Genomic DNA, 25,049 nt, shown 5'->3' with positions numbered 1-25,049 from the left:
CACATGGGTTTTCTTTTTTCTACCTCCTTACCAACACTTGTTATTTCTTTGCTTTTTGGTGACAGCCATTCTAACAGGTGTGAGGTGAGAGCACATTGTGGTTTTGATTTGCATTTCCCTGATTGAGCATCTTTTCAAGGTACCTTATTGGCCCTCTGTAGATCTTTGGAAACTGGAGAAGGAAATGGCAACCCACTCCAGTGTTCTTGCCTGGAGAATCCCAGGGACGGGGGAGCCTGATGGGCTGCCGTCTATGGGGTCACACAGAGTCGGACACGACTGAAGTGACTTAGCAGCAGCAGCAGCAGCAGATCTTTGGAAAATGTCTGCTCAGATCCTCTGCCTGATTTTTAATTGTAGGTTTATTTTTTGCTATTGAATTATATGAGTTTTTAAAAATATACTTTGGATATCAACCCATATAAAATACATGATTTGCAAATATTTTCTCCTATTCAGTAGGTTGCCAGTTCATTTTGTTGATGGTTTTCCTTGATATGCAGAAACTTGTTAGTTTGATGTTGTTCCAACTTGTGTGTTGTGGCTTTAGTTGCCTTTGCTTTTGGCTTCAAATCTAAAAGAAAAAGGTCATTGTCAAGACTAATATCAAGAAGCTTACTACCTATGTTTTCTTTTGGGAATTTTATGGTCTCAGGTCTTACATGCAAGTCTTTAATCCATTTTGAGTTAATTTTGGGGTATTGTGTTCGTTTATGGGTATGGTGTAGTGGGCAGAATGTATTATTGAATCTTGTTTGTTAATATTTCCTTGTTGAGGATTTTCACGTCTGTGTTTATCAGGGATATGGGTTTGTATTTCTCTTGTGGCATCCTTTTCTGATTTTGGTATCAAGGTAATGCTGGCTTCATAAAATGAGTTTGGAAGCGTTTTCTCCTCTCTTAGTTTCGTATGGTTTGAGGCTTGGTTAATTCTTCGGGTGTCTGGCAGCCATCTGGTCTTGGACTTCAGTTTGTTGCAAGGGTTTTGGTCACTGGCTCAGCCTCCTCAGTTTGGTAATCAGCCTGTTCAGGTTTTTCCTCGTGGCTCAGTGTGGTGCGCTGTGTGTGTCTAGGAACTTACTTGTCTTCTGGGTTGGCTGGGTTGTGAAATTTGTTGGCATGTGGCTGTTCACAGCGTCCGTCAGGAGCCGCTGTGTTTCTGCGGCATTGGCGGTAACTGTGTCCTCTTTCGTTTTTAATTTTGTTTGAATCTTCTTTTTTTCTTAGTCTAGCTAAACATTTGTCCATTTTGTTTATCTTTTCAAAGAAGCAGCTTTTAGTTTTATTAATATTTTCTATTGTCTTTTTAGTCTCTATTTCTTCTCTGATCTTTGTTATTTCCTAACTTCTACTAGCTTTGGGCTTCATTTGTTCTAGTTCCTTGAGGTGTAAATTTAGAATATTTATGAGATTTCTGATGTTGTACAGGTATCTATTTTTATGAGCTTTGCTGCAGCTCAAGTTTTGGTCTGTTCTATCCATTTTCATTTGTCTGAAGGTATTTTTTTAAAAAACTTTTCTTTTGATTTCTTCTTTGACCCATTGGTTGCTCAACAACATGTTGTTTAATCTCTCTGAATTTTCCAGTTTTCTTCAGTGATTTCTTGTTGGCAAAGACGCTTGTTGTGATTTCAATCTTCTAAATTTTAGAAAGGCTTACTTTGTAGCCTCCTATGAATTATCCTGAAGGATGTTCCATATGCACTTGATAAGAATATGTATTCTGTTTATTTTGGATATATATTCTGTATATATGTGCTTGAGTTTATCTGGTCTAACATGTCCTTTAAGGTTGCTGTTTCCCTTTTGATGTTTTTAATCTGGGTGATTTATCCATTGATGTAAGGTGGATATCAAGGTTCCCTATTACTGTATTGCTATCAATTTCTTTCTTTAGGTCTGTTATTTGCTTTTATATTTGGGAGCTCTTATGTTGTGTGCATATATATTCACAAATGTTATATCTTCTTGTTGGATTTGAGCCCTTTGTCATTTTGTAATGCCTTTTTTGTTTCTTATTACAGTTTTTGTTTTATAGTCTCTTTTTGTTATATTAGTATAGCTACCTCAGACTTTTTGGTTTCCTTTTGCATTGAATGTTTTTCTATTCTTTTTTTGGTCTGTGTGTGTGGTCTGCAGAGTCTCTTACAGACAGAATATCTTGTCATTTTATCCATTCAGCCACTCCATGTCTTTTGGAAAATTTAGTCTATTTAAAGTAATTGATAGGTATGCAGTAATTGTGATTTTGTTCCTTGTTTTCTGGCGGTTTTACTGGTCACGTTTTTAAAGCCTTCCTTGTGCAGGTCTAGCTCTGTCCCCTACACATGCCTCTTGAGGGTGAGCTAAGACTGTGTAGATCCACTCTAAGATGACTGAACATTCCTGGATGTGAGATTTTCAGGAGTAAACCCAAGGAAGTCCTGGGCAAGCTGATATACATTGGTCACCCCAGTTCACACACAGAACTAGGGGACTCAGAACCCCTCTGAAGCTACTTCTCCAGGATTTTCCTACCCTCTCCCTCTGCCGGGGCCCTCTCCTGGTTTCTCTGGCCAGAATGACAGAGTTTATCATGGAGTTTTAGCTGCCTGGTCACGTGGTTCTGGGGCTGGAGCTTTGAGCTTCAAAGGAAATAAGCGGGGAAAACAGGCAGTTCACCCCCTTTATGGTCACTTCTGTGTTTTGACTACACTCCATAGTCTGCCTACTTTTGTCCACTTTTCAGGGTCTTTTGTATTTTGTCTGGCATTTTTAGTAGTGATCAGCGGGAGAGAGAGGCTTTTTCAAACTGGTAGAATGTGTGCGGTTTACCGTCTGAACCATTTATAAGTGTGCAGTTCAGGGCCATTCAGTACATTCACGTTATTGAGCAGCCATCGTTACCACCTCCCTCCAGAAGGCTTTCATCCTCCCAGATGGAAACTCTGTCCCCACTGATACCCGAACTTCTCATCCCTCCCAGCCCGGTAATGTTGAAAGATGCAGGTTTTTAAAGCCACCGTTTGCAATATGTTTATTAATGTTCCGTTGGCCAAAGCAAGTCACATGGCCAAGCCCAGCCTGAAGCGGGTAGAGAAACAGGAGGGGCGGCCTGGTTGGCCCTGTGGTGTGGAAGCACGAGCGCCTGCGTGGGTCTCAGGAGAAGCCCTGCATGAGACCCTGGCTGCCGGGAGGAGGTGGGTGGGAGCTGTCAGGAGCTCAGTACTCCTGTCCTTGGGATTCCTCCCCTAGGGAAACCTGACCTCTGATTTCACCCACCTGCTGTATGGGCAGTGGGAGTGGGAGGGATTGGGATGAGGCTAGGGGTGGGAGGGGGGTTTCAGCAAGGCTCCCCCACCCTCAGCAGCGCTGTGCACTGTTATGTTTCTTTTTCTCTCTGCCTTCTATAACCCCTAAAGACACTCAGGAAATGAACCTCAAAGCCACACCCTGGGATGCCCACCCCTGCTCTTTGCCCACCCAGGTCCAGACCAGGGGTGTGGGGGGGTCCTGCTCCAGCCCCCTTCCAGCCTGTTCCTCCAGGACCTGAGGCCTAGAGGGGCTCAGCTGGTCAGGACACTCTCAGGGGGTGCAGGGGGGACCTTCAGGACTTGTTGGGACCAGCTGGGGCGCCCGCAGAGTTTATTGAGTGGATGCTGGAGGTCAGGGCCAGGCCTGGAAGGCAGCTGAGGCCCCCTTTCAGGCTGCTGGGTGGGCTTCTCTCCACCCACTGTTCTTGGCTGCTCCCTTCCCCTCCCCCACCCCGTTCACAGCTCTGTTCCTTCTCTGCCTTGATAGGCTCTTGGCCCTTAGTGACCTCCTGGCTCTTCCTGGTCCTCCAGTAGTCAGGGCCCCCGTGACTCCAGAGGAGAATCTGATTGACTCAGCCCATCCCCTCAGACCAGCTCTCATTGGACGGCTTCTCAGCCTACGAGGGGGCTGCCCTGCGCTGAAGCATCTGCCTTGGTTCCATCTGCTGGGGCATCAGGGCCCCAGGGGCAGGACCACGCCCCCGCCGGTGCCGTCAAGGGGGGCACGGCCCGCCTTCCATCCCGCTGGCCATCCGTACTGGCTGTGTGGCCGCCAGGAACACACGTACCCTCTCTGAGCCCTGGTTTTCATGTCCCCTGTTGCACTTTGGATAGAGCTTCCAGGGTGCAGGCTTGGGGGGGCCTGAGTGCGGGGTTCACGGCGGGTCAGGGTCGGCACGTCACTGTGACTCTCCTCGGAGGGGCTGTGTTCTGGGGTCTGCGAGGAGGACTCCCTCCTGGCCCGGCAGCCTTTTGGGGGTTCACTGCCTCTGCCGTTTCTTCACAGGAGCTGACGCGAAAGGAGGCGGCGGCCCCGCGGTCCCCGAGGACCCCGCGCACCCCGGGCTGCCGCAGCTCCCGCGCCGCCCGCAGCTCCTGGAGGAGGACCGAGCGCCCAGCGAGGAAGCGGCCGCCGCGGACGGAGGGGACGCCGCGGCGCCAGAGGGACCCCCGGGCGACCCCCCGGCCGAGGCCTCCGCCGCGCCCCCAGCCCAGGCCGTGGCCGCGGGCGAGGCCCTGCAGATGCCCAAGGCGGCGGCCGGCGGGGTCCCCAACATCGGCTTCGTGGGCGAGCCCCCGCCCTACGCGCCGCCAGACCCCAAGGCCGCGCACCTGCTCTACCCGCCGCCCTTCCCGCCGCCCGTGCTCTTCCCGCCCGCGCCCGCCGCCCCGGCCGCCCTGTACCCGCCGCCCCCGCCGCTCTTCCCCGCGCCCGCTGCGCAGCCGCTCTTCGCGACCTTCCCGGTGGTGAGTCAGCCACCCTTGCAGAGGACACAGCAGTGCCCTGGGGGTGCAACAGAAAGGGGCTTCCTCCGCCTGGGGAGTGGGCGAGCCTGGGCGGCCTCGCAGGAGCCGGGGGTCATTTGAGCTGGGTTTTGCGGGATGAACAGGAGTGTTCAGGCAGAGGCGAGGAGGAGAGCCCAGCACAGGCGTTGCAGGGTGGCCAAGGCTGGTGCATCGTGGGAGTGAGGGTGGTTGGTTCAACTTATTGAGGAGCAGATAGGAAGAGATGGGGTTCCATTGTGAGGGACCCCAGGGCCTTTGGTAGGGTATGGGTTGATACAGATTTTTAGAAAAACCCAGGCTGCCTATGGAGGAGAGGTTTGAGGTTCCACCCCTGGTGCAGAACAGTGGAGGACATGGAGACCCTGGTGGCTGCAGCCTAGACTGAACAATCTGTAGGGGGCAGAACCCGGAGGATTCCGGGGGGCTGCATGACAGGTGGGGGTGCTGAGCGGGCAGGAATGGGGCCTTGCTCCCCGGGCGTCCTGCAGTCTGGCTGGGTGAGGTTGGGCAGTGACTGGAGTGCCAGCTCCATGGCTGTCGCTGACCGTGTCCTCACCCTGGTGTCTGGAGGCTGTGGCCCGCTCCCTTACCACGCCGTGGCCTCTGCCCCTGCAGTACAACAGCCCCGTGGCAGGCGTGCCGGCCCCGGCCCCAGCGGAACACAGGCCCCTGCCCAAGGACTACATGATGGAGTCTGTGCTGGTGACCCTCTTCTGCTGCCTGCTCACCGGGCTCATCGCCATCGTCTACTCCCATGAGGTAGGAGGGCGTAGGGGGTACCCTGGTGCAGCCTCCAGGCCTGCCGTGCCCAGGTGCCCAGTGTTCCCCCCACCCCCGAGAAGGCTGGCAGAATTGGGAGATCAGTGCCCAGTTGTCTGGGCTCCTGGTCTCCTCTTCTGCCGTCTCTGCCCCTTACCACTCAAGATCTGCTCTAGAAGCTTCCACTGAAAGAGTTCACACTGCCGGCGTGAATGATTCAGGCCCAGGGAACTGCCCATCCTGTGGGGCTCGTGTTTCAGCTTAGATTTTTTTTTTGAATAATTTAATCTGGGCTCTGCTGAGTCTTTGTTGTCGCTCGGACTTCCCCTAGTTGCAGGGAGCAGGGGCTCCTCGTGGTTGCAGTGCGGGGGCTTCTCTCCTTACAGAGCACGGGCTCTGGGACACGCGGTCTGGGGCTCACTAGTCGTGCTTCCCAGGCTCTGGAGCACAGACCAGTGGTTGGGGCACATGGGCCTACTTGCTCCATGGCATGTGGGATCCTCCCAGATCAGGGGTCAAACCCATGTCTCCTGCATGGGCAGGCGGATTCTGTACCACAGAGCCCCCAGGGAAGCAGCAGGGACTTGTGTTTAATCTGTCCATCTGCTCATTTGTTCTATCCACCCGCCTCTGTCCTTCCCAGCTACCCATCTCTCTGTTCACCCGCTACCCACCTCTCCATCCACTATCTGTCTAGTCTCCATCTACTCATCCACCCACCCCGCTCATCTGTTAATGCGCCCGTCTGTCCACTCAGCCATCTCCCTGTCTGTCCATCCACCATCCACCCACCTGCCATCTTCATAACAGCCTTTCTTCTTCCTCCCTCCCCGCCATTCCTGACCTTGACTCGGCCCTGGGGACTCGGCACAAGGCTGTCCTAATAGAGTAGGAAGGCCCTGGGGCTTCTGCTCAAGGCTGACCCGGCAGGAGCCCTGACGTCCCCCGGAGGTCAGGCTCCCCGGTTGTAAGCAAGATGGGACCGGGGCAGGGGGGCTGAGTGAGGACTGGGGCCCCTCAGAGGTGAGGTTCTGGAGGCTGCCTGCCTGTCAGTTCTGGCTCCGCCACCAGCCTGTCAGTTCCGGCTCCGCCACCAGCTGCGGGGCCCTGGCGTGGGTCACTTGACGTCTCTGAGCCTGTGCTCATCTTCAAAGAGGGGCCAACGATGATACCGAACTCGGAGTTGTTGTGCGGATGGTGAGGGATGGGGCCTGGAATGCGGATGTGGGTCAGGCCTGCGGCCAGGGCCCAGGAGCTGGCCGCCACCGCCTCCATCGCTGCTGCTCCCATGTGAGCCGGGGCCCCGGCCGCCTCGCGGGGTCGGCTGTCCAGTCTGTGAGCTGGGGCCAGGTGGGCTCCGGGGTGTGGCCGGGTGGGAACGCGGGCCTGGGCCCGCTCACCGCTCCTCTGCTCTCGTTGCAGACCCGCACGGCCCTGGCCCGGGGGGACCTGGCCCAGGCTCAGGAGGCCTCTCACAAGGCGCGCTCGCTGGTGCTCTTCAGCCTGCTCTTCGGGGTCTTCGTGTCCACCAGCTGGGTCATCTACGTGGTGGTCGCGCTCTACCTGCCCTGAGGGCTGCTGGCTCCCCTGGGGACCCCGGGTCCTTGGCCAGGCTCCTTCTGTGGACTTGAATTCCCGCCGGCAGCTACCTGTCACCCAGAGGGGACCCGGGTGGGGGGCCGGAAGGTGGTGGGCTCTGCAGTCCACGGCACCCCTGTGGCTGCGCCTCGGCATCCTGGTCTGAGGGGGCCCCAGTGCCCGGTGGCTCCAACGGGGGGACGGGGGCCAGCGCCCCCAGGCCTTCACCTGACCCCGAGGGACCAGCGCCGTCCTCTCCTCGGAGCCTCTGGCAAGGATCCCCAGCCACCCGTGCCTGCAGGGCCAAGCTGCCCGGCTCTTGCCCTCCCTTTGGGATGGGAGCTGAGAGGAGCAGCCTCCCCTCTCCTGGGTCGCTCCTGCCCCATCCGGGAGGCAGCCTCTCTCTCTCCTGCTGACCCCTTGCCCCCAAACCCAGGCCGCGGTGTCCGGTCAGTGGACTTCTAGCAACACACCGGGCGGAGTGTCTCGTGGCTGCTTCGGGGGCATTGCTGGCCCTGGTCCCTTCAGGGGCTCTGAGGTCCCCCCTCCTGTCCCTCCGGGATGCTTTTCTCTGCCCACGCTGCCATCTAACTCATGCACATGGGCTGGAGCAGGGCGGGAATTTGTCGGGTCTTTCCCGGCCAAAGGTGGTGGGAGAGTGGGGACGTCCACCCGCACGGAGAGGAGGAGGGGACCTCGGCAGAGTCACGAAGGTGGACAGCTCCGGGGGGCTCTCTGAGCGCCCACTGGGTGCCAGTCACTACCCTGGCACCCGCCAGGACCGGGAGCTGAAGCAGGAGCACGTCCCGTCTTGACCCTTGGGATGCTCCCGGAGCTCGGGAGATGCGGATGCAGAAGCAAGAGAGGCAGGACGCTGCGTGGAGCTTGAGAGGTGGCCTCGTGGTCCAGCCACGGGGCTGGCCCAGATTAAGGCTCTCAAACCCTAAAATGCATGATCATCACGAAAGAAAGAGGAGGAAACGGGATTTAGGGGTCCATAGATGCCGGACAGCCACAGAGACTCCTGTCACTAAACTCTTTTAAATAAAATCAAAATAGAAAGAAATCATGTAGACCAGTGTGCCGCTAGCCCAAAAGCCTACAGGAAACACCTGGGAACCTTGTTAAAGTGCAGATCCTCATTCCGTAAGTAGGGCCCGAGATCCTGCAATTCTCATTTCTGCTCCCAGGTGCCACCAAGCTGGTAAATGGACCAACTGCACGAGGTTAAAAGCGTTAAACCAGGACCAAGCCACGGACGCCCCCTAGAGTCTCTGTTCAGCACTGTTGTGAGGTTCTAGCTAATGAAACAAACACCAAAAAATGAAATTTGTAGTATGAAAACTAGGAGAGAAAAAATGATGTTCTGTCTAGAATATGCAAGAGTCCATGAAAAATTAGAATAAGAGGACTCAGTAGTCAGTAGCAATATTCAGTTAAAAGTGGAAAAAATGTAAAATTCCACTCAATAGTGATTAAAAAAACAGTAAAACTTAGGCATAAATTTAACAGGAAAAAAGAGAACTATTTTTTTAGAAGGAAAGTACATGTGTTATAAGGCGCCATGCAAGGAGGGACAGCTAGTGTTTAAAAAAAACAATAAAACCCAATGCCTCTAAAAAGAGCAAAGAACAAAATATCTGCATAGAAAGATGTAATATTATAAAATACCTAGCTTTCTTAAACAGACAATGAAATTCCAACAAGAAAGCCAAGCTTTTAAAACTGACAAAGATGTTTAAAAAATTAATATGGGAGGAAAATGTGCAAAAATTGCTAATTTTTTCAGTTTAATGAGGGAAGACTATCTTCATCAGATTTTGAAACTTACGATAAAGTCACAGTAAACGCAGGGTGCAGCATGGCTTTGCCACAGAGCTGGAATGGTGAAACACAGAAAGCCCAGAAAACATTCCAAGCGTATATGTGGGACTTTAATTTCTGGCCCAGATAGCATTTTAGGGCGGACAGTAAGCAGAGTTGGCTGACTGGTTGGAGAAAAACTGATGCTCCTCCTATTGTATGAATAAATTCCAGACGGGTTACAGAGCTAAGTAGTATGAAATAAAGGCATACTAATCTTATATGAAGCTTAGGGCAGTATTTTTATAACTTCAGGGTGTTAGGCAGTGTGGAAGGGGCAGCGTCCTGGAATCCGGAAAACTGTCGAGGAAAAGACTGGTAGCTTTGAGTTCTGTGTGTTAGGGAAGAACTTACTTAAACCATAGGATGATTTTTACTTATCAGATTGGAAAACGTTAGAAAGGTTGATTCTGGAGTTGGTGAAACCTTGACCCTCTCATTTGCTGCTAGGGAGGTGTGCACTGCTGCCCTCTTTGTAGGAAACAGACCATGGTATCTGTTAGTAATATGTGTACTGGGCATTAATGCGTGTGTGCGAGCACAGACCAGAGTCTGGAAGGCTGTGTTCAAAGCGCCGAGAGTGCCTGCCTTTGTGGAGGGACTGGCACTTGTGCCACACACGGCTGAATCTTAAAATGAGGCTGTGTTCGTGTGTTGTGTAATTAAAAAGCAACTGGAAAAAATGTGTGTGCCTTTTGACCCAGTCATTCCAGTTTTGGGATCCTCCGGGGTTGAAGAAGCCATCCGTTTCGACAGACGTTTGTCGGTGTTGTTACTGAAGGGCCCTGAAGGAGAGCTGGCTGGGGCAACTCTGGAATGAAAGCTCTGATGACATTGGGGTGCGTCTTGATTTGGGGGATGTTAAAATACATGTGTCTCAGCATCGCGGCGGGGTGGCATCAAGGTGTTTGACCTCGGAGAGGGGTAGAGAAAGGCCTTCCTGAGAAGGCTGAGTGTGGATGTGGCCGTCCCCAGGTGGTTCCATCATTTTGTGTTCCCACCAGCACCTGTTGGGGGTCCCAGTTGCTCCACAAACTCATCAGTCCCTGGTTTTTGTCAATCTTTTACATTTTAGGGCTTCTGGTTGTTAAAACTATGATGATATTTCAGTGTGACTTTAATTTGCATTTTGCTGACTAATGGATGGTATTGGGCTTTTTATCATGCTCATCAGCTATGATGATGATCTGATGATCTCTTCAGATATGATGATCTTTTTTAAAATTTTATTTATTTTTGGCTGCTCCAGGTCTTCGCTGCTCTTGAGTGGGTTTTCTCTAGTTGTGGGGAGTGGGGGCTCCTCCTCACTGGGCTGCAGGGGCTTCTCACAGTGGTGGCTTCTCTGGATGCGGGGACAGGCTCTGGGGGCACAGGCTCTGGTGGTTGCAGCTCATGGGCTCAGTCGTTGCGGTGCATGGGGCTAGGTGCTCTGCGGCAGGTGGGATCTTCTCAGATCAGGGATGGAACCCATGTCTCCTGAGTTGGCAGGCGGATTCTTCCCCACTCCGCCACCAAGGAAGTCCTGGATCGCTTGTGCTTATTCAAGTCTTGTGCCCGTTTCTGGGCTGGATTGTCTTTCTCTTACCAGTTCAGAGGAGTTCTTTGGTGCTTTCTAGGCATGAGCCCGGTGTGAGATTCAGGGATTGCAAATACCTTCTACTTTTGTAGCTTCCTTCTTTACTCCCTTAATGGTGTTGTCGGATGGAAAGAAGTTCTCAACTGTAATTATGCAGATTTATCTTTTCCGTTGTGGATTATGTTCTTTTGGCTTTAGAAAAATTTCCCTGCTCCTGGGTCACGATCAGATACTCTCTTTTGTTGTTTTCGAGATCTAGAAGCTTTATTGGTCTCTTTTCATATTGTTTTCAGATTTCCACCCAGCTGGACTAGATCCTAGAGGTCTGTCTGTTTTGGTTACCACAATCATACTTCATGTCTGAGACTTGATAGTAAGTCTTCCCATTGAGTGGGTCAGGTCCTGGCACCATCTTTGAGGGTCTGGATCATTTGAAATCATTTGTATTTACAGTACATTTTAGAATTAACAGTTCACCTCCTAAAAGCACTGGTATGTTGACTATGATCCCTTTAAGTCTCTAGATTCACATGGGGACAGCAGGCATCTTCACAGCACTGTTTTTCCAACAAACATGGTGAATCTCCTTATGTTTAATAGGTTGTTTAAACAGTTCCCTTGATTTTTGTGTGTGTGCAGGAAATCTACACATCTTTTGTTAGTGTCCATAGGGTGTTTGATTTTGTGATGCTGTTATAAATATAGTCACTTTTGTTTCTCCTGTTACTTGCTAGTAACGAAAACGCGACGGTTTCTCGGCTTTGAATCCAGCGCCTCTTTCTCAATTCACTTATTCCGGTAACTTGTCTGGAGACTGCTGGGTTCCAGTTTGCACAGTCCCTTCTGTGTATGCTATTATAATCTACATATATACTGAGTGTTCTGTTTTCCTTTCCAGTCCTTACTCTCCTTACACTGGTTGGAACCCCAAGTCCAATGCCAGGTCGCAGAGCTGACAGGGGCAACCTTCTTTTTCCTTGACTCAAAAGGAAGGCTTCCACATATCCTGTTATTAAGGAAGTACTCTTCCATTCCTGTTTTGCTAAGAGTTTGTGTGTGTGTGTGTTTGTGTTTAATTACGCTTTCTAATCATGCATGGGGGAATTCCCTGTGGTCCTGTGGTTGGGACGCGAGCCTCCATTGCAGGCAGGATCCCTGGTCAGGAACTAAGATCCTGCAAGCCACTCGGCTTGGTGCAAAAAAAAAAAAAATCCATGCACAGATACTGAATTTTATTACTTTTACGTATCTGCTGAGAAAGTTATCTCACTTATTCTGTTAATATGGCAACTTCATGTTGATTTTCAAATGTTAACGTAACTTTTCACTCCTGGAACAAACCATCTTGATTATGACATATTATCCTATTTTATACACAATGGACTGTTTCTGGATATTTTGTTTAGGACTTTTGGTGCCTGTGTTCATAAGTGAAGTTGATCTGTACTTTCATTCTTATTTGTGGCTTTGGTAGCAGGTTGTTACACGGGTTGGGGAGGGAGTTTCCTTTTGGAAGTACTGTGTGAGATCAGTCATTTCTTAGTGTTCTTGAGAGGGGTATGTAAAGCTCCTCTCTAGCATCATAGATTTGTTCATTTCTCCACGTCGGTTCTTGCCTTCGATATTTTGAGCCTGTGTAGTTAGATGCAGTGCGAAGAGGCATATGTATTTAGAAATAGTTAAATCTTTCTGTTGCGTGTACCTTACAAGGATCCCCTTCCAGGGATTACTTTAACTCCAGTAGTATCTTTTGCCTTTTTTTTTTATATTAATATAGCTATGCTAATTTTTGGGCGGCGGTATTTGAAAGTAAACGTATGGAAAGAGACATGCTCTGCTTTCTGTCTGAACCTTTATATTTTAGGGAGATACATCTTGTTAGCAGCACAGAGTTTTGTCTGGCCGTCTGCCTTCCAACCAGCGAGTGCGGCCCGTTTAGTTATTGTAGTTTAAAAAAACGGGTTTGAATCCGCCATCTCAGTTTGCTTTCTACTGGTCCCCCCAGGGATATGCTTCCGTCTCTTTCCTTCCTTGCCTTTTATTTATTTACTGTTCAGTTCAGTTCGGTCTCTCAGTCGTGTCCGACTCTTTGCGACCCCACAGACTGCAGCCTACCAGGCCTCCCTGTCCATCACCAACTCCCGGATCTTGCTCAAACTCATGTCCATTGAGTCGGTGATGCCATCTAACCATCTCATCCTCTGTCGTCCCCTTCTCCTGCCTTCAATCTTTCCTAGCATCAGGGTCTTTTCCAGTGAGTCAGTTCTTTGCATCAAGTGGCCAAAGTATTGGAGTTTCAGCTTCAGCATCAGTTCTTCCAATGAGCACCCAGGATTGATCTCCTTTAGGATGGACTGGTTGGATCTCCTTGCAGTCCAAAGGACTCTCAAGAGTCTTCTCCAACACCACAGTTCAAGGCGTCAGTTCTTCTGCACTCAGCTTTCTTTATAGTCCAGCTCTCACATCCATACATGACTACTGGAAAAACCATAGCTTTGACTGGACAGACCTTTGTTGGCAAAGTAATGTCTCTGCATTTTAATATGCTATGTAGGTTGGTCATAACTTTTTTCCAAGGAGCAAGCGTCTTTTAATTTCATGACTGCAGTCACCACCTGCAGTGATTTTGGAGCCCCCAAATAGTCTGTCACTGTTTCCACTATTTCCCCATATATTTACCATGAAGTAATGGGACCAGATGCCAGATCTTAGTTTTCTGAATGTTGAGCTTTAAGCCAACATTTTCACTCTCCTCTTTCACTTTCATCAAGAGGCTCTTCAGTTCTTCTTCGCTTTCTGCCATAAGGGTGGTGCCATCTGTATATCTGAGGTTATTGATATTTCTCCCAGCAATCTTGATTCCAGGTTGTGCTTCATCCAGTCCAGCATTTCACATGATGTACTCTGCATATAAGTTAAATAAGCAGGGTGACAATATACAGCCTTGATGTACTCCTTTCCCAATTTGGAACCATTCTGTTCCATGTCCAGTTCTAACTGTTGCTTCTTGACCTGTATATAGGTTTCTGAGGAGGCAGTTCAGGTAGTCAGGTATTCCCATCTCTTGAAGAATTTTCCACAGTTTGTTGTGATCCACACAGTCAAAGGCTTTGGCATTGTCAATAAAGCAGTAGATGTTTTTCTGGAACTCTCTTGCTTTTTCGATGATCCAGTGGATGTTGGCAATTTGATCTGTGGTTCCTCTGCCTTTTCTAAATCCAGCTTGAACATCTGGAAGTTCACGGTTCATGTATTGCTGAAGCCTGACTTGGAGAATTTTGAGGATGACTTTGCTAGCGTGTGAGATGAGTGCAATTGTGTGGTAGTTTGAGCATTCTTTGGCATTGCCTTTCTTTGGGATTGGAATGAAGACTGACCTTTTCCAGTCCTGTGGCCACTGCTGAGTTTTCCAGATTTGCTGGCATATTGAGTGCAGCACTTTCACAGCATCATCTTTCAGGATTTGAAATATCTCAACTGGAATTCCATCACTTTCACTAGCTTTGTTCATTGTGATGCTTTCTGAGGCCCACTTGACTTCACATTCCAGGATGTCTGGCTGTAGGTGAGTGATGACACCATCCTGATTATCTTGGTCGTGAAGCTCTTTTTTGTACAGTTCTTCTGTGTATTCTTGCCACCTCTTCTTAATATCTTCTGCTTCTGTTAGGTCCATACCATTTCTGTCCTTTATTATGCCCATCTTCGCATGAAATGTTCCCTTGGTATCTCTAATTTTCTTGAAGAGATCTCATCTTTCCCATTCTATTGTTTTCCTTTGTTTCTTTGCATTGATCACTGAGGAAGTGATTCTCTCTCCTTGCTATTCTTTGGAACTCTGCATTCAGATGGGTATATCTTTCCTTTTCTCCTTTGCCTTTTGCTTCTCTTCTTTTCATAGCTATTTATAAGGCCTCTTCAGACAACCATTTTGACTTTTTGCATTTCTTTTTCTTGGGGATGGTCTTGATCACCGCCTCCTGTACAGAGTCACAAACCTCCATCCATAGTTCTTTAGGCACTCCCTTGAATCTATTTCTCACTTCCACTGTATAGTCATAAGGAATTTGATTTAGGTCATACCTGAATGGTCTAGTGGTTTTCCCTACTTTCTTCAATTTAAGTCTGAATTTGGCAATAAGGAGTTCATGATCTGAGCCACAGTCAGCTCCTGGTCTTGTTTTTGCTGACTGTATAGTTTCTCCAACTTTGACTGCAAAGAATATAATCAATCTGATCTCGGTGTTGATCATCTGGTGATGTCCATGTGTAGAGTCTTCTCTTGTGTTGTTGGAAGAGGGTGTTTGCTGTGACCAGTGCGTTCTCTTGGCAAAACTCTTTTATCAGCCTTTGCCCTGCTTCATTTTGTACTCCAAGGCCAAATTTACCTGTTACTCCAGGTATCTCTTGATTTCCTAGTTTTGCATTCCAGTCCCCTATGATAAAAAGGACATCGTTTTTGGGTGTTAGTTCTAGAAAGTCTTGTAGGTCTTCCTAGATTGGTTCGACTTCAGCTTCTTCAGCATTACTGGTTGGGGCATAGACTTGGATCACTGTGATATTGAATGATTTGCCTTGGAAACGAACAGAGATCATTCTGTCATTTTTGAGACTGCTTCCAAGTACTGCATTTCAGACTCTTTTGTTGACTATGATGGCTACTCCATTTCTTCTAAGGGATTCCTGCCCACAGTAGTAGATACAATGGTCATCTGAGTTAAATTCACCCATTCCAGTGTATTTTAGTTCACTGATTCCTGAAATGGCGATGTTCACTCTTGCCATCTCCTGTTTGACCACTTCCAATTTACCTTGATTCATGGACCTAACATTCCAGGTTCCTATGCAATATTATTCTTTACAGCATCAGATTTTACTTCCATCACCAGTCACATCCACAATTGGGTGTTGTTGCATCTCTTCATTCTTTCTGGAGTTATTTTTAAACATTATTTATAACTATTTACTTTTAAACTTTATTTTAATTGTTTTTGGCTGTGCTGGGCCTCCACCGCCGCACAGGCTTTTCTCAAGTTACAGTGGGCGGGGCTCCTCTCTAGTTGCGTGCGGGTCCCTCTCATCGCGGGGTCTTCTCTTGTGGAGCGTGGGCCCCAGGGTGAGCGGGCTCAGTTGTTGTGGCTCCTGGGCTCTGCTGCACAGGCTCAGTAGTTGTGGAACACGGGCTTTATGGCTCTGTCGTGCGCGGGATCTTCCTGGAGCAGGGATTAAACCCATGTCTCCTGCGTCGTCAGGCAGATTCTTCACCACTGAGCCCCCAGGGGTGCCTCCTTGCCTTCTTTTAAATCAGTTTGTTTTCTTAACTCCATTTCAGCCTCTCTGCTGGCTTGGCAGTAATGCGTTCTTTCCCGCTATAGTGGTTCCCTAGAGAAAACACACTTGCGTTCTTCCGAAAGCCTGGTACTTTTTTTCCCTTTCTAAACAATTCAAGAGTCAACTCGAGAATCCTCTGCTTGTGTCTGCTTCCTGCGTCACACACTGTCGATATGGATTTTAGTTTTCCATATTTGAAACCCCATGAGATGTGCTTATTGTTTGATACAGTTCATGCTCATTTAGGGTTACTGCATGTTGCCTTTTTCCGGCTCTGTCCTTCTCTCCTGCATGTCTGATTTTCCATTTGGGATGATTTCTGTTCGGCCTGAAAACACTGTTCTGTCTTGTCTTGATGCAGATCTGCTGGCAATGAACTGGTTTTGTTCTTCTGACAGTATCTTGATTTTTTGCCTTCATCCTTGAAAGGGATTTAGAGTGAATACAGAAGTGTGACTGGTGATTTTCTTTTCAGTACTGAAGATACACCATGGACTTTTATGCCCCAGGCACTTCTGTCGGGGAGTCTCATTCATTGTAGGTGGTAATGTGTCCCCGAACGCCCCCCCACCCCCGCAACCTACTTAAAGATACTCTTTTCGTTTTTGTCTTTCAGAAGGTTAGGCCCATGCCATGCTCAGATGTGTACTCTCGCCCTCCCTGTCCATGGGTCCAGCCAGCCTCGGGTCACGTACTGTTTCAGATTTGGGGTGCTAACCCCCCGGGGGCAGAGGGCAGACTCTGGGACTGGAGTTTGGTATCCACAGCGGGTCTTGAATCCAGTCCCCTGTAGGTACTAAGGAACCACTGTATTTCTTTTTAATTATCCTGCTTGGCATTCATAAGGCTTCTTGAATTTAGGGCTTGATGTTTTCCAGTCAAGACCAATCAGAAGGCACAAACTATGGAGTAATTTGAACAGAGAAAGATTTTAATGGAAAGAATTATTAACTGTAAAGGGAATGCTAAGGTTCTCCTGGGGTGAAGATGAATACCCCAGGAAAGTGGGTAGGCCCTCAGGTAAGTGCTTAGGAGGGCCATGAACCCAGGGCCGGGATTCAGAGCTCGTCACTGGAGAAGCTGTGGTCACAGCCCACCGCGGGGCAGAGAAACACTGGCTCATGCTGGCCAGGGTGGGCACAGAGGGTGGCACCCGGCTTGGGGACCACAGCGAGGTGACCAGGTCAGGACCGCAGGCTTGCCGAGAGACGGCCAGGTTGGGGGGAGCGTGGCTGGGGAAGAAGGTGCTGGACAACTGCAGACACGTGCCTCTAGTCGCCCTGAGGTCACAGAAGAAAGAAGCGGTCTCCACTCCAGGGGCTGCCACCACCCACAGTCTCCCTGCAGTGACAAAACCCTGCGCTTCTCTGCATGTGAGACATGCTCGCGGCCGAGCCGCAAGCGCGAGGACCGGCACAATCGATTCAGGAAAACGTTCTTTAAACAGCTTTATTGAGGTGTGATCTGCATGTGCTTTTGAGTGTGATGATGCATTTCGGACACTCGCAGAGCTGTGTCACCGCCGCCACTGGTCAGGTTTTGACAGTCCCTTCACCCGGAAGTCCCCCGCCGTAGGCTGCAGCCGCCTCTACTTCCGGGCAGTGCCGGCTGCCCTGTCTTTAGGTTTGCTGTTTGTGCGCGTTTTGTTTAAACAGGAGCAGGAAGTGTTTTTGAGGTTCACGTGTGTTGCGGGTCAGTTCATTCCTTTTTTTCTGAGTCGCTGAATGGCGTCCCGTTGTACGGAAACACACTGGCTTGTCCTTCTACCAGCCGGCGGGCGTCTGCGTTACTTCCACTTTGGGGCTGTTGTGAGCCACGCTGCTGTGAACCTCGCTTCCGCTCTGCTGCTTTTCCTTTTGCCGCTGGAACTGCAGTTAGAGACGACCTCTCACCCCCACGTCTCTTCCTGCCTTGGCTTTGGTTCTTGTGTCTCTTGACGCTTCATCGGCCCATAGCCCCTGAGCCACCTCCGGTTCACTAATGCTGTTCAACATGTTGAGTTCCTTGCGTCAGCTGATGCGGAGTTTTTGGTTCTAGAATTTCTGTTTGTCCTCTGTTTCTGTTTGCCAATTATTTGCCTCAACTCTCAGTTCTGGCTTACACCGAGATCAGAGTAAGCAGCATGCCTTCGCGTCTACACCTGCTGACTGCGGAGCCCCCGCCCTTGCAGCTCTGACTCTGTGCGTTGTTTCTGGCCTGGGTCTGTCCGTGTCTCCTGCCCTCTGTGTTCCTGGTTATTGCTGTTCTATCAGCTCAGTTCAGTCACTCAGCCGTGTCCGACTCTGTGACCCCGCTGACTGCAGCATGTCAGGCCTCCCTGTCCATCACCAACTCCCGGAGCTTGCTTGTTGACTGTTGTTGTATATGACACGTGAAATAACTGGAGGCCGAGGATGACGTCCGCCTCCTCCAGTGAGGCTCTGCATTTACCCCAGCAGGTATCCCGGTTCTAGCATTTCACTTCCAGGGACCGAGATGGTCTGAAGCCAGCTTGGCCCCATGAGGGCTGGGGTACTTATCGTCAGGCTCATGCTTTTGTATCTGGAAGGTTCCCTTGAGGGGTCTCAAAATGTAGTCAGTTCTGGACTCTCTTCTGTTGTTTTAAATCTTCCTCTTGTCAGAAGTGCTGCTGAGCCTCTTAGATACCTCTTCTGGAATTGGCAGGAACATGACCCCAAATGTCAGCTTCATGGATTTCTGCCCAGTAATTCTTCCTTCTCTTGCTAGCTCTCAGATGGATTCAGGCTTGGATTTAAAAATACTTGGTTTAGCTTTCCTGGCAGGGGAGCTGGTCTGAATTACCTAGCATGCCATTCCCAGAAGTGGAAATTCCTTCTTAAATATTTTTAGAATAAGCTTGTCTCAGTTCAGTTCAGTCACTCAGTCGTGTCCGACTCTGCGACCCCATGAATCACAGCACGCCAGGCCTCCCTGTCCATCACCAACTCCCGGAGTTCACTCAAACTCATGTCCGTTGAGTGGGTGATGCCATCCAGCCATCTCATTCTCTGTCGTCCCCTTCTCCTCCTGCCCCCAATCCCTCTCAGCATCAGAGTCTCTTCCAGTGAGTCAACTCGTCGCATGAGGTGGCCAAAGTATTGGAGTTTCAGCTTTAGCATCAGTCCTTCCAGTGAACACCCAGGATTGATCTCCTTTAGAATGGACTGGTTGGATCTCCTTGCAGTCCAAGGCACTCTCAAGAGTCTTCTCCAGCACCACAGTTCAAAAGCATCAATTCTTCGGCGATCAGCTTTCTTCACAGTCCAACTCTCACATCCATACATGACCCCTGGAAAAACCATAGCCTTGACTAGACGGACCTTGGTTGGCAAAGTAATGTCTCTGCTTTTTAGTATGCTATATAGGTTGGTCATAACTTTCCTTCCAAGGAGTAAGCGTCTTTTAATTTCATGGCTGCAATCAGCATCTGCGGTGATTTTGGAGCCCCAAAAAATAAAGTCTGACACTGTTTCCACTGTTTCCCCATCTATTTCCCATGAAGTGATGGGACCAGATGCCATGATCTTTGTTTTCTGAATGTTGAGCTTCAAGCCAAACTTTTCACTCTCCTCTTCCACTTTCATCAAGAGGCCTTTGAGTTCCTCTTCACTTTCTGCCATAAGGGTGGTGTCATCTGCATATCTGAGGTTATTGATATTTCTCCCGACAATCTTGATTCCAGCTTGTGCTTCTTCCAGCCCAGCGTTCCTCATGATGTACTCTGCATATAAGTTAAATAAGCAGGGTGACAATATACAACCTTGACGTATTCCTTTTCCTATTTGGAACCAGTCTGTTGTTCCATGACCAGTTCTAACTGTTGCTTCCTGACCCGCATACAGGTTTCTCAAGAGGCAGGTCAGGTGGTCTGGGATTCCCATCTCTTTCAGAATGTTCCACAGTTTATTGTGATCCACACAGTCAAAGGCTTTGGCATAGTCAATGAAGCAGAAATAGATGTTTTTCTGGAACTCTCTTGCTTTCTCCATGATCCAGTGGATAAATTGTGACAACTATTAAGGTCTTTATTATTTATTTACTTTCGGCTGTACTGGGTTTCACTGCTGCATGGGCTTTTTTCTCTAGTTGCAGCAAGCGGGGGCTACTCGAGTCGTGGTCCACGGGCTTCTCATGACGGTGGCTTCTTGTTGTGGGGCACGAACTCTCGAGCACAGGCTTAGTCGCTCTGCGGCTTTTGCGATCATCCAGGACCAGGGATCGAACCCATGTCTCCTGCATTGGCAGGTGGATTCTTTACCACTGAGCCACCAGGGAAACCCCAACTATTAAGGTCATAATTATTTTTAAATCTTATCTTTTCATTTTATAAAATACATAATTTTATTGAAGCCTAGTTGACATATAGCATTAGTTCCAGGTATACAATGTGATGCTTGATGTTTGTATATATTGTAAAATGATTACAGGAAGTCTAGGTAACATGTATCACCACACAGGTAAACATTTTTTTTTTCTTGTGATGACAACTTTTAAGATCTACCCTATTGGCAACTTCCAAATCTGCAATATGGCATTATCAAGCACAGTCACCAGGCTGTACACGACACCCCGTGACTTACTATGTGGCTGCGGATCTATTGCCTTAGACCCTCTTCACGCACTCACTCCCCTCTCCTGCCTCTGGCAACCACCAGCCTGTTCTACCTGTGAACTAGGTTGGTTTTGTCTTCTTCCCAAATTCCACCTGTGAGTGAGGTCCTCTGATAATTGTCTGTCTTTGGCTTATTTCCCTTAGCATAGTGCCCTCAAGACCATCTGTGTTGTGGCAGACGGCTGAATCTGAAACCATCTCTTTCTTCCTGGCTGCAGTGGGTGCTCGCTGCTGCACACAGGCGCTCTCTAGTTGTGGCAAGTGGGGGCCTCTCAGCGCGGCGCCTTTCCTTGTTGCAGAGCACGGGCGTGCGGGCTTCCGTAGTGGTGGCTCACAGGCCCTGTTGCCTGCCGCATCTGGAGTCTTCCTAGACCAGGGATCAAACCTGTGTCCCCTGCATTGGCAGACAGATTCTCAACCACTGGACCACTAGGGAATTCTAAACTCCCACTTTTTATGGCTGAATAATATTCCACTGTGTATATACACCACATCTTCTTTATCCATTCATCCACTGGTAGGCGCTTAGGTTGCTTCCCTGTCTTGACTGTTGTAAATAACGCTGCAGTGAACGTTGAGGGCACTGGCAGGTTTGTTTTTTATTTTACAGATAAAGATTTATCCGTTCTTATAACTCCTGCACCCACGTACAGCATCTGGAGCTTGTGTTTTTGTTTGCTTTGGATCAATGCCTAGCAGTAGAACTGCTGGGTCATACGGTAGCTCTGTCTTTAATTTTTTCAGGAGTCTCCATACTGCGTGTCTCCCATAGTAGTTGCACCAATTACGTTCCCACCGACAGTGCCTTTGTTACGGCGATTCGTCACTAAGCCATGTCTGGCTCTGTGATCCCATGGACTGCAGCCCTCCAGGCTTCCCTGTCCTTCATTGTCTCCTGGAGTTTGCTCAGATTCACGTCCCCTGAGTTGGTGATGCCATCCAACCATCTCATTCTCTGTTGCCCCTTTCTCCTCCTGCCCTCAATCTTTCCCAGCATCAGATCTTCCCCAGTGATGGATTTCCTTTTCTTCACCTCCTCACTGATGCTTGCCTTTTCTTTTCATTTTGATGATAGCCATTCTAACAGGTGTGGGGTGGTATCTCATTGTGGTTTTGATTTGTATTTTCCTGCTGGTGAGTGGTGTATCTTTTCAGGTATTTGTTGGCCATCTGTATGTCTTCATTAGAAAAATGTTCAGGTCTTCTTCCCGCTTTTTAAAAGTATTTTTTGCTGTTGAGTTGTATGAGCTCTTTCATATATTTTGGATATCAACCCCTATTAGATACATGACTTGTAGATATCTTCTCCCATTCAGTAGGTTACCAGTTTGTTTTGTTGATGGTTTCCAGTGTAGAAACAGTAATTTGATATAGTTCCCCAACTTGTATCTTTTTGCTTTTGTTTTCAGATTTACGAAATCATTGTCATGTGATGTCAAGAGGCTTACTGCCAGTGTTTTTTTTGGGGGGGGGAATTCTGCGGTTTCAGGTCTTACATTCTTTAACCCATTTTGAGTTAGTTTTTGGATATGGTGTAACATGTTTCCTAACCCCACTTATTGACGAGACTGTCCTTTCCTCTTTGTGTATTTTGGCTCCTTTGTCCTAACTGACAGTATATGTGCTGGTCTACTTCTGGGCTCTCTCCTCTGGTGATCTCCGTATCTGCTTTTATGTCAGTTCCATACTGTTTTGATCACTATAGCTTTGTAATATAGTTTGAAGTTGGAGAGCATGATGCCTCCAGCTTTTTTCTTTCTCAAGGTTGCTTTGGCTGTTCAAGGTCTTTTATGATTCCACACAGATCTTAGGATTATTTCTCCTATTTCTATGAAAAATGCCATTGGAATTTTGATAGGAATTGCATTTACTCTGTACATTGGTTTGAGCAGTATAGATATTTTAACATTAATTCTTCTAATCCATGGGCACAGATATTCTTTCCATTTATTTGTCTTCTCTGATTCCTTTCACTAATATCTTAGAGGTTTCAGTGTACAGGTCTTTCACCTCCTTGGTTAAATTTATCCCAAGATACTTTGTGTTTTTTTTTTTGATGCAGTCAAGAATCATATATTGTACATGAGATTGTTTTCTTAATGTCTTTCTGATAATTCACTATTAGTCTATAGAAACAATACATTCACTTTGCATTCGTAACTTTACTGAATTTATTAGTACTGAATTCATTTATTAGTTCTAACAGTTTTTTGGTGGAGTTGGAGGTTGTCCACATATAATCATCTGCAAATAGTTTTATATCTTCCTTTTCAGTTTGAATGCCTTTTTTTCTTGCCTAATTGCTCTGGCTAGAACTTCTAATACTTATGTTGAATAAACGTGGTGAGTGGGCATCCTTGTCCTGATCTTTTTTCTGGCTGTGCTGCACGACTTGCAGGATCTTAGTTCTTTAACCAGGGATTGAACACCCCACCTTGGCAGTGAAAGCACTGAGTCCTAACCACCGGATCTCCAGAGGATTTGCTTTTGTGTGTGTGAGTGTGTCTCGTCCTGATCTTTTATCTTTTCGCTACTATGATGTTAGCTATGGGCCTGTCACATGTGACTTTATGTTGAGGTATGTTCCCTCTATACCGTACCTTTTGTTGAGAGATTTAATCATAAGTGATGTTGAATTTTGTCAAATACTTTTTCAGTATCTGCTGAGATGGTCTTTTGGGCTTTACCCTTCATTAATCTGGTGAATCACATTGATTTACAGATGTTGAACCATCCTTGTGCCTCTGGAATAAATCCAACTTGATAATGATGTATGATCCTCTTACTGCATTGTTGAATTTTGTTTCTAATTTTTTTGTTGAGGATTTTTGCATTTATGTTCCTTAGGGATATTGGCCTGTAATTTCCTTGTGGCAGTCTCATCTGGTTTTCATGTCAAGGTAATGCTGGCTTAAAAACAAGCAATTTGGAAGTGTTTCTTCCTCTAGTTTTTGGAAAAGTTTGAGAACTAATATTATTACTTCTTCTTTGAATGTTTGGTAGAATTCATCAATGAGGCCACCTGGTCTCAGACTTTCATTGAAAAATTTTTGATTATTGATTCAATTTCTTTACTAGTAATCAGATTTTCTTGGATTCAGCATTGATAGGTTGTATGTGTCTAGAATTTGTTCTCTAGGTTGTCAAACCTGTTAATTTGTTGGCATATGATTGTTCACAGTAGTCTCTTTTGAGCCTTTGTATTTCTGTGGTATCAGCTGTAATAGCTCCTCTTTGATTTTGTGTCCTCCGTTTTTTTCTTGGTGAGTTTAGCTAAAGGTTTATCTGTTTTGTCTTTTCAAAGAGCCAGTTCTTAGTTTTATTAATCTTTTCCATTGTCTTTTTGTGTGCGTGCTAGGTTGGCTTCAGTTGTGTCCAACTCTTTGTGACCCTATGGACTATATCCCACCCGGCTCTGTCTGTCCATGGGATTTTCCTGGCAAGAACACTGGAGTGGGTTGCCGTGCTCTCCTCCAGGGGATCTTCCTGACCCAGGGATCAAACCGGTGTCTCTTATATCTCCTGCATTGGCAGGCAAGTTCTTTACTACAAGTGCCACATTAATTTGAAATTTCCACTCTGATCTTTATTTCCTTCCTTCTACTAACTTTAGGTTTCATTCATTCTAGTTCCTTGAAATTTAGTGTTTGAGCTTTTTGTTTCTTGATTTAGGTGTTTATGAATTTTCCTTTTAAAACTGCTCTTGCTGCATCCTGTAAGTTTTGGTATGTTGTGTTTTCATTCTCCTCAATGTTACCCTTTACTTTCTTTGAACTCATAGTTGTTCAGCAGTATACTAATTTATTTTTGGACTTTCCCATCTTCTTATAATCTTTAGTTTCATACCTTTGCAATTGGCGAAAATGCTTGATATGATTTCAGTCTTCGTTCATTTAAGAAGATTGTGGCCTAACGTGTTATTTATTCTGGAGTTCCATGTGCCCTTAGAACAGTGCATTCTGTTTTTGGGTGGAATGCTCTGTATGGACCTCTAAGTCCACCTGATTGAATATGTTTAAGGCCAATGTTTGTCCTCATTGATTTTGTCTGGATGATCTATCCACTGATGTAAGTGTGGGTTGTTAAAGTTCCCTACTATTATTATTGTTTAGTCTCTCTTTAGGTCTATTGATATTTACTTTGTATATTTAGGTGTTATTTGGGTGAGTAAATACTTACAAATCTCTTTTCCCTATAAGGTCTTGCACATCTTTTATTGGTTTTTCTCCTAGTATTTTAAGAATTGTGATGTCAGTATAAATTGTATATTTTTAGGATGTTTTCTAGTGCGTGCGCATGCTCAGTTGCTGCAGTGGTGTCTGACTGCAACCTTATGGACTGTTGCCCACCAGGCTCCTTAGTCCACGCAGTCCACTATATATAGGGACATGTTTAGTTTTTTGACTGTACAGTTAACTGCCTTGATTTTCTTAGTAATCTCTTAAATTAGCTAGGATCTTCAGTATAACAATGAAAGACAAGGTGATTGTGGGGTCCTTACCTTGTTCAATTTTAAAGGAACTTGTTTGAA

At 47.5% G+C, this 25,049-nt stretch overlaps 1 protein-coding gene across 3 annotated transcripts in view; it reads left to right on the top strand.

The window, feature by feature from the left end:
* The window catches only part of PRRT1B (proline rich transmembrane protein 1B), a 38,482-nt gene extending 28,669 nt beyond the window's left edge, over positions 1-9,813 (top strand). For 2 of the 3 annotated variants that reach the window (XM_055400153.2, XM_055400151.2), the window contains exons 4-6: positions 4,300-4,760; positions 5,415-5,558; positions 6,981-9,813. In XM_055400153.2, coding sequence (XP_055256128.2) covers positions 4,300-4,760; positions 5,415-5,558; positions 6,981-7,130 — 755 coding nt within the window. In that variant the 3' untranslated portion in view covers positions 7,131-9,813. The remainder of the gene's footprint in view (positions 1-4,299; positions 4,761-5,414; positions 5,559-6,980) is intronic. The other variant, XM_055400150.2, reaches the window with a different exon arrangement.
* Positions 9,814-25,049: the final 15,236 nt, after the last annotated feature.

The sequence above is a fragment of the Moschus berezovskii genome, chromosome 11 (genome assembly GCF_049115385.1).
Source record: "Moschus berezovskii isolate FMDL1 chromosome 11, NW_MosBer_1.0, whole genome shotgun sequence".
NCBI classification, from domain to species: Eukaryota; Metazoa; Chordata; class Mammalia; order Artiodactyla; family Moschidae; genus Moschus; species Moschus berezovskii.
The sequence above is the reverse complement of the archived record's forward strand: the minus strand, read 5'-3'. Positions and strand labels throughout refer to the sequence as shown.